At 39.5% G+C, this 9,319-nt stretch overlaps 1 protein-coding gene across 1 annotated transcript; it reads right to left on the reverse strand.

Moving 5' to 3' along the window:
- Positions 1 to 67: 67 nt before the first annotated feature.
- On the reverse strand, positions 68 to 7,979 carry LOC102780846 (cadherin-like protein 26). Its single transcript, XM_087840579.1, has 21 exons — positions 7,894 to 7,979; positions 7,357 to 7,479; positions 6,922 to 7,071; positions 6,371 to 6,524; positions 5,466 to 5,629; positions 4,972 to 5,103; positions 3,679 to 3,861; positions 3,209 to 3,525; positions 2,982 to 3,124; positions 2,687 to 2,911; positions 2,364 to 2,585; positions 2,145 to 2,266; positions 1,900 to 2,064; positions 1,713 to 1,790; positions 1,583 to 1,630; positions 1,421 to 1,504; positions 1,072 to 1,275; positions 893 to 964; positions 765 to 812; positions 598 to 684; positions 68 to 509 (listed from the first exon to the last, which is right to left on the reverse strand). The coding sequence occupies exons 1-21, from the start codon at positions 7,912 to 7,914 to the stop codon at positions 288 to 290; spliced, it is 2,964 nt and encodes a 987-aa protein (XP_087696705.1). The 5' UTR covers positions 7,915 to 7,979; the 3' UTR covers positions 68 to 287.
- Positions 7,980 to 9,319: the final 1,340 nt, after the last annotated feature.

The raw sequence follows: 9,319 nt of genomic DNA on the forward strand, positions 1-9,319 counted from the left end.
AAGACAGGTTTGTCAAAATGGACAACTGTACTTTTGTGGTTTCGTTTTGGCTTTTGCTTGTTTTGGGTTTGTTTTTTTTTGTTTTTTTTTGTTGTTTTTTTTTTCTTTCCCCAGTTTGATATAAAAACTGAAGACGCATGTGGCACAGTAATAAATATGTGATTAACAATATGGCTCTCTCGTAGCATTTCTCCTGCAGAAGTGGTCGCCACAAACCCTTTTTAGTCTCTCCTCCTAACAGAATATAGGAATTGAATGTTCTTCCTCACACTTGGAACAAATGTTTACTACATGTCGTAATATCTTGAGTCCTGTCGTTGTGTTGGGCTGGAAATAGAAGTGAGTTGGTGGCACTTTGGGCCCAGATCTTCCAGTGTGTCCTGATATGAAGCACCTTCAGAAATACTGATCCTATTCAGCTCTGAGGTGGCGTCGGAGTCCCTCTCCTGTGTGTAGATGTGAAGGTCACTGTCTAAGTCCCCTTTTTTCTCTGGGAGTGAGGTTGTCTTCTGTAAAAGGTGGCACATGCAAATGTGCCAGCAGTGATTATTTTTAAATAATGCAACATAAAGGGATAATGGACTAAAGACTACCAACTTGATGAAGTGGCATGAGTTCAATGGACTCCGTAGCACAGCTCAGGTTTTGTGATTGGAGGACGTTCATGTTGCCCATATCATCAAACTGCACAAAGAAAGTTCACACATTTCTTCATCTCTGATTTCAAAGTAAAAGATTACAAACACAAATCTCTGGTGTTCTACCTGATGGCTGCTGTCATAGCCAGTGGTTATTGGAGATTTCCCGTCTGACTGAAATATGAAAAAGAAACCATTTAATATTTTAAGATCCATTTGTAAGACATCCTTGATCTTCTATGGGTGTGTACAACCTGGTTCTGAGGGTAGCTGTGTTGGTAGGACAGGCTTTCTCTTTTTAAATTCTCACATGGTGAGTGGATTTCCTGTTGGAAAAGGGTGACAAGACCAGGAGGTGATCTATAGAGGAATCTGTTCACACTTTGAAGGGATGTATTTACAAAAGTACATGCTCCATGGAAGAACGACCTACCTTAGGTTGTGAGTCCTTGGCTGTCATGCATATAGAAGCCAGTTGGTGAAACTTTGGACCCAGATCTTCCAGTGTGTCCTGAAATGAACCCTCTTCAGAAATACTGATTGCCTCCAGCTCTGGGGTGGTGTCTGAGTCTAGCTCTGAATAGATGTGAAGCTCATCATCTAGCAAGTCCCCTTCTTTTTCCCGCAGAGAGGTTAGCTTTTGTAAAAAGCGGAACATGTCAAAAGCAAATACAAATATGCCTGAAGTGATTTGTTTTTTAATGGTACATGCTCATACATTTTTATTAATTTTTTAAAATAATGCAGCATAGGAGATGTGACATACTTAAGAGACTACCAACCTGATGAAGCTGCATGTCATTAGACTCCGTAGCACAGCTCAAGGTTTGTGATTGGAGGACGTTCATATTGCTCATGTCTTCAAACTGCACACAAAAGGTTCACATTTCTTTATCTCTGATTTCAAAGTAAAAGATTACAAACACAAATCTCTGCTGTTCTACCTGAGGGCTGCTGTCATAGCCAGTGGTTATTGGAAAATTCCAGTTTGACTGAAATTTAAAGAACACAAACATATAGTTATTATTTTAAGATCCATTTGTAAGTCATCCTCGATCTGTGGGTGTGTACAACCTGGTTCCCAGTGTAGCTGTATTGGCTTTCTCTGCTGAAATCCCCAAAGTGTGGGTGGATGGACCTCTGTGTAAAATCCTGTTCAAAAGGATGACAAGACCAGGAGGTGATCTATAGAGGATTCTGTTTATCACACTTTCATGAGATGCTTTTACAAAAGTACATGCTCCATGGAAGAATGACCTACCCTAGGTTGTGAGCGTACGCTCCGAAAACTGCCAAAAGTCTGAACTTCATTCATACCCACCCTTGGTGAATATCTCCCATTTCTCATCCCATTCAGTGGAATATGGAAATTAGATTGATTATATTGCTCCATACAAACTGGTTCTTCCATAATAGTGACAGGAATCTAAAGAAAAAGAAATGGTTTACTGATATTTGCCTTAAAATGGGTCATTGGCATGGATGCAAATGTTTCTAAACAGTGACCTCGCAGTTGTCTCCTGGTGCCTCAGTGTTTGATTGGAGGAGGATTCCTCCTGAACAATCTTCAGGCTCCATAGTGACGAACTCTCTTTTGGATGAGATGCTGAGTGCCAGCAGCAGCAGAGCTGTCAAAGAGTAAAATAAAACTTATACTGGGTTCTTAGAGATGTTAGCACACATATCACAGTTCTCCTACACTAAAGTAAATTGTGTGTTTCTTACACAGAAGTAGTAAGAGTGAACAAATTATTATGCATAAAGCATAAGGGCCAATGTTTATTTCAGATTTCTGGCGAATTCGACAGTTTGGTGTCACAGTGCAGCCACATGCAGTCACACTGAGGTTGTAAACTTTAAATGCTCCCTGCATGTCGGAGATCTTTAGATGAATTGTGTGTTGACCAGAGGACACACCAGGCTCCTTCACCAGACCAGCTGCGTAACCTTGAAGAAAAGATCAGAAAATGATAGGATACTTTAAGAGTTCTGGCTTTTGTGCTTGTTTTTCTGTAATATGTCACTAAATACACGAAGGATGTTTCTACCATAGTCAGGATTCAGTCTCCATTTTCCTTCAACATTTCCCAACAATTCAAAAGTGAAAGGCCCTGCATAAGGTGCTTCATCTGGGTCAAAGGCCTCAATGTTGGTGGTTGTGGGGGCATCAGACACACACACATCCAGGCTGTCCACTCTTAGCTGTGGCACGTTGTCATTCTGGTCCCACACATGGATATGTAGTGTAGCTGTTCCTGTCATTGGTGGTATACCTGTCCAAGATGCAAGAAATGTAGTACAAAAAAAGCTGTTTGTGTTTTAAAAGTCAGAGTGTGTGTTTACCTTTGTCAACTGCATACACTAAGATGGTGTAGGTGCCGTTAACAACGTGTGGAGATTCTCTGTCGGGCGTCTTTATCATTGTGATGTTTCCTGTGAGGGGATCCACCGTCACCCAGCCAGCAGGATCATTTCCTACCTTGTAACTGTGGACAGATTCAGTGCACTTAGACACAACTGAACAGCTTCAGATCAACGTTCAGAGATGTTTAATCAAATAAATTGCTTACACAAAGTCTTTGGAATAACTGGAGTCAGGATCCACAGCCGTCACTTTATCAACCCAGGTTCCAGCGGGTACGTTCTCCATCACCACGACCTCTTTCACCGTCATGCTGAATTTAGGAGGGTCATTGGTATCCTCCACATCAATGGTGACTTTCACAGACTGAGGTTTAGCTGCACCAGAGAGATCATGGCCTTTAATGGTGTCAACTTTCCAGAGGCCTGAGGGCGTCCTCTCTTTTACTTCACAGGAGTAATACGGTGCCTCGTTTTCCACTGAGATCAACAGCTCCCTCTGCGCCCCATTCTCAAAGTCTAAAGGCTGAAATTATACAACAGTGTTGCAAAATCAGTAAATTGTTATTTGTGAAATTCAAAAAATATTGTCAGCATCATTATATAAGAGGATAATAAACTTAAAAAAAAAGCTGTGGGTGTCATTGTAATGTATAGCATGCAGTCAAACACCACTTACTTTAACTACTGTCAGGATCCCATCATTAGTCTCTAAGTCTGTTAGTATCTCAAAGTTCTCTCTCTCGTCACCATGTACGGTGTATCTGGCTCTCCATGCAGAGGTGTGGGGGGTGTCTTTGTCTGTCACATGCAGCCTCAGAGGAGAGACCCCAGTCTCAAGCTCCTTCACTTTACCAGTGCCCTGTGGTTTGAATACAGAGTGTATAAACCTGTAGAACAATTTTCCATTGCTAAAACACAATTTTAAGTATATATTTTTTCTTATGTGTCTATTATAATTTATGCAATTATGGAGTCAGTGTGGTCTATTCACAATGTTTATACTCCTTGTAATACATTAAGCAGATATGATTTTATAAAATAATGATTTGGTGGTTATGTAAAGTATGGAGCAAGCCAACTACACAAGTTTATTAAAGTAATACTGTGTAAAACTGTGATTGCTTGATGTCAGTAGATTGCAGTCACTTAAGTTCTGTTTTATTATCCTTCCCAATTCAAGTCCATAATCATTAAATTTAGTCCAGCAACTTTCTCCTTCCCTTTGGAGCAGATCTGAATACACCCCAGAGTTTTTCCATATCTGTGGAAGGCTGCCAGTTCACAGTTTAGCTTAGATGTCGATGTTGGGTAAGAAGTGTTTACTTGTATTTACTCTGCAAGATGCCTTAAAACTTTGTGAAGGGAGTTCCATATGAGTTAGTGAGAAGAGAAGCTCACTTCTGTCCAATGACAGCCATGCTGAGGTGAAATGTTGAGATACGCTGGTGTTTTCTGTCGCTAAGTGATGCTATTAGCATTCATTAGCTACTGTTAGCAGCGTTAGTGAAACTTTCTTTAAAGTGAATGTAACTTTGCTGTACTCTGACACTTAGTGAATAAACTCTCATATGATGAGAAAATGCACTCAAACTGTTTATTAGAGGGAAACTGAGTGAGCTTTCACAGCTTTCACAATAAGCAAATCTGCTTCTATGCATTTTAATGGATTAAATATGAGTTTATGAGAAAGTATTAATTTGGCATAAATAGACAATAATCTATATATTAATGAGAATAATAGCATCTATTTCTATTATAGAAAGTCATTAATAAAAAATTACTGACTGCACCTTTAAAACGTAAACTCATTGTGAATGCAGTATAAATATGAGTTTATATTTATGTTTGATGAACCACCAAGGTGTCTTGCCTTCTTTTATGTATACACTACACATCAGTATCAGGTTACAGGTGTGAAAGTCCTGAAACTGGTGCTGTTTGGAGTTTGCAACACCAACTGACTGCCTACCGTTTGATCACTGAAGACTGGAAGGTGGTTGTTGCCATCCCGTACATGAATTACAACAGTGGTTGAACTGGACAGGCTGACTACTTCACCGTGGTCTTTGGCCTCCACCATTAATGTAAACTTCTCAGCCACCTTAACAAAAGCAAATGGAGTGTTTTACATTAATAGGCTAAAAGCATAACAATGTATTCATAGGATACATAGATCATAGTGTATCCTAGACAGTGGCTCCTACGGTAGTTAGACCATTATGCACAAAGCTTACGGGTGGGGTTTTTTTGTATTACACGAATGGGGTTTTTTTATAATAAGGAAACATTTGTAACCTTTGTGATATTTGCAAAGAATCTGTTGCTGCTCAAAGTGAGCATGCGCATCTGCATAAATAGCTCCATAAGTTTTACTTACTCAAGTAAAGAACTAGCCAAATCGTTCTCCTTACTCATCTTTAAAATGTTTCGTACTCCTGACATATCAACAAAAGAGTCTCTTACCTCATGATTTAAACAACCTTTGAATGAAATGTATCCAGACTCATCAACGAAGAATTCAGTGTCTCTAACATTTGGAGACACAGATTTGATTTCATAGTGGAAGGTTGAGTTTAGTGTTTCGCTCTCGTCTATGTCAGTAGCATGCACTTTCAAAAGATTGGAGCCTGTTGGGAAATAAACAATTAAGGAGCACTCAGTGTTTAATTCAATTCAAAGGAAGAAGCACACACATACACACACACACACAGACACACACACACACACAGGGCTAGATAGATAAACACACAGACATGACTCACACAGACACAGTGGGGGAAATAATTATTTGATCCCCTGCTGCTAATTTAACTTTGCTCACTACATTAGAAATGAAGAGCCTCTTTTCATTTCTAATGTAGTTTTATTTTAGTGGAAAGAGACAGAATATCTACCAAAAATCCAGAAAAAACACATCACATTAAAGGTTGTAGGCACACAGATTCCAATCAATCAATCAATTACAGATCCTCCTAATCTCAGCTTGTTATGTATATGAAGTACACCCATCCTCAGAATTATTTTCTTTCATTCCAACCTCTCCACCACCACAGGCAAGACCAAAGAGCTGTCAAAGGATGTCGAGACAAGAATGGGCTTGTAGTCCACTCTTGCCCCGTGGAGGTGGGCTGGAATGGACTACAAGCCCATTCATGTCCCCGACACCTCGTTGAGATGGTAACAAGTGGTGATGCAATTGTTCAGCAATGGAAGCAGTAAAAACAACTCAAAAGTGCCATTCTGTCTCTCACCATTAAAATGAAACTATAATAAAAAAAAAATTATTCATTTGTAAGTGAGCCAACTTACAGAACTAGCGGGGATCAAATAATTATATGTACATATATATTATTATTATTATTTTTTACCTTGTGTGTTTTCCTGATCAACAGTAGTCTCATACAGACTGTTCTCAAAGCGTGGTGGGTTGTCATTGATGTCCTTTATGAAAATCTCAAGTCGTAACCTGGTAACCTGTCTGGTGTCAGTTGACACGTCCATCTTTCTGGCCTCACATATTAGCTAGACATCAAATGATACCACGAAGACTTACAATAGAAAATAAATAGTAAATATTGTGATCTATGACATGGAAAGATTATCATTAAGTGGTAAAGTTCTGTGACAAGAAGTTAAAATAATTTTAAAGATTTTTTTCAGCCTTTTTTATGCAACCAAAGTAACAAAATTTTACACTTCTAGTATGAAATCAGGTAAAGCTTCTGACGATATGCTGACAGAAACGTAAAGTGTAAAAACTGTTGGTTAACAATAAGCATGAGCATGCTTAATCTGCACTCTCATTAATAGTAACTACTCCACAATAACAGGTGTTCACTGTCACTATGAATAATTTGTACATGAACAGAAAGACTGTGGGATCACTACATGTTGGCGTTTAGCAAGTGTTGATTCTAACCTCAAGTTTTTGCCACTCCTCATAGTCCACAGCCTTGTGGACGTACAATACGCCAGACTCTTTGTCAATGGAGATGACTCCCATCGGCGCCTCATCCACCCCTTCTCCATAGAGTTGGAAGGTTAGTCGATTTTGCCCATCAATATTCACCTACAACACAACAGTAAATGTTTGCAAATGTAAACGTCTGTTTTGGGATTTTAAATGTATCACTGATTTTATTGCTGTGAACCTGGGCACGATTAAATAAAGAAACGTGCAAGTATCAAAGGAATGCAGGTGTTAAATCAGCTATAATCAATGAACTGATTATTTTTGCATTATTAGTATTCGTTTTTTGGTAGCTACATTATTCCACAAAAATACATTTGAAGCATAAAAACCTATACATAAAAGTTTGTTTTTTTTCTGTCATTTTCTGGTTACATTTCTCACCTTGCCCAACTCATATGGGAATGGCCCTGGATAACCCTCCTCAAGCTCAAACGAGTCAGTAGTCCATTCCCTCCTGTGACGGCTCAGCAGGTCTGAGCTTCCAGCACCTGATAAACAATAAACCTGGAAGGCAAACAGTCAGTCAAAGCAGGAATGTTAGGGGATGGGCTTACGGTGAAGTTATAATTTATGCCTCTGGGGTAATGAACTTCTTAAAAGCTCACTGTTGCATAGTTGGTAAACCAGTTTTGATAAGGTGCGCACACACGTATTTCTGCAGATATGCAAAGGCTTTCCGAGTATAGCGTGATAAGAGAAATGAACCTGTTCAAAAGGAGATCCCAGATTTCTTTCGCCGACAACAAAACATTAATTCAATTTTAAGCAATTTCAGAAAACGTTTTTAAGAATTTTGCCTTTCGTAGCCATGTGATACGACAGGTGAAGAGATACAGTAGGGCGCGCAGTATTTGCGCACATAATTAGCATGTCTGACAAAGGAAAAGTCAAAGGAATACAAAAGTAATTGCTACGTACCAATAAAAAGAAGTAGCGCATGACCTTTGTTCACTGCAGTCAGCTCAGAGTGAGTAAGGACTTACTTCAGAGTAGCAAGCCCAGCCTTCTTTCCACACCCACATATGCAACCGTAAAATCCTGTTTTTGTACGCGCACGCGTGTTTCTGTGTGTGCCTGTTTACCTGCCTTTCCATGGAACCAGCTGTGACTGACAGCTGAAAATCAAAATAGGACAAACTCAGTCTAACGAATAGAAGCCGTGTTTTGTGCCTTTAGTTCCTTGACTGCTTTAGTTTGACGATAGGTTTGTTATGTCTAAATCTTGGTCTAGTGCTAGTTGCTGTTTTATTGTGATGGCCTGTTATCTCTTGTGCTTTGTATTTAGTTCTACCTTCCTACTCTCATGGTCTGTGTTTAGCCGTCCTCCCACCTGTGTCCTCTTCCCTTGTTATATGGTGTGTTTTTGTCTCATTTTCCACTTGTCCGTTGTCCCATGCTCCCTCATGTCTGTGCTTCTCCTTGTTCTGTGTGTTTTGTAGAAGTTTCATTGTGTTGGATTCTTTGTTTGTAACCTGGTGATATGACTACAAAATCGATCATCTACCTGCGGCCTAGAGCATCCTAGTGCCACGTGCGCTTATGGACACTCTTATGTTCGAACAAGGTGTTTGCTATGGCCAAACTGTGATTTGCACAGAAGTCCAATAACAAAACACTGGTCGGGTTCAGATCAGGGAGGCCGTTCCTCCCAATCACGCCCCTCCAGGTTTCGCTGTTATTACCCACGTGAGCATTGAAGTCTCCCAGTAGGACAACAGAGTCTCCAGGAGGAGACTCAGAATGTTCAGTGAATTTGCTTTTTTTGTGATAACCTTAGGCTGCGTCCACACGTACACGGGTATTTTTTGAAAGCTGAAATTTTCCTTTTTTGTTAAAAAAAAAAAATAAAAAATCCCGCCCACACGTGCAGTTTTGAAAAAATATCTCCTTCCACATTTAAATTCTAAAAACAAAGTCGAACATGGAAAAATCCTAACCGTGTAGAAATGTTGACCAATCAGAAGTCTAGAAGCCTGGGAGGAAAAGAATAAACAGGGTTTTGTGCCCTCACAAAACCTTAAGTACTTCTGAAAAGTTTTTGTGTTTTTCTGGAAAGGGAGCTAATTTTGTGTTACTTTTCAAGTACCTTCATCATTTCAAATGTTAATAACTAAAGACAGCATTTTGGCTGGTGTAGACTCACAACTTTGGAATGGACAAAATGCATACAGCATAAATAAAACTAATTAAAACTATTTTTTATTCAAAACCGACGTCAGGATTTGGGTCGTGAGAGCGTCTGTGTTGAATGGAGAAGCTACATCGCATGTTCACTCTGATGCCTCTGTCTTTCTAAATGGAGGGACATAAACTGTGTGTGTATATGTAAGCGTGTAAAAACTGC

This window comes from Neolamprologus brichardi, chromosome 5 (genome assembly GCF_056152115.1).
Source record: "Neolamprologus brichardi isolate AB-2024 chromosome 5, ASM5615211v1, whole genome shotgun sequence".
NCBI lineage: Eukaryota > Metazoa > Chordata > Actinopteri > Cichliformes > Cichlidae > Neolamprologus > Neolamprologus brichardi.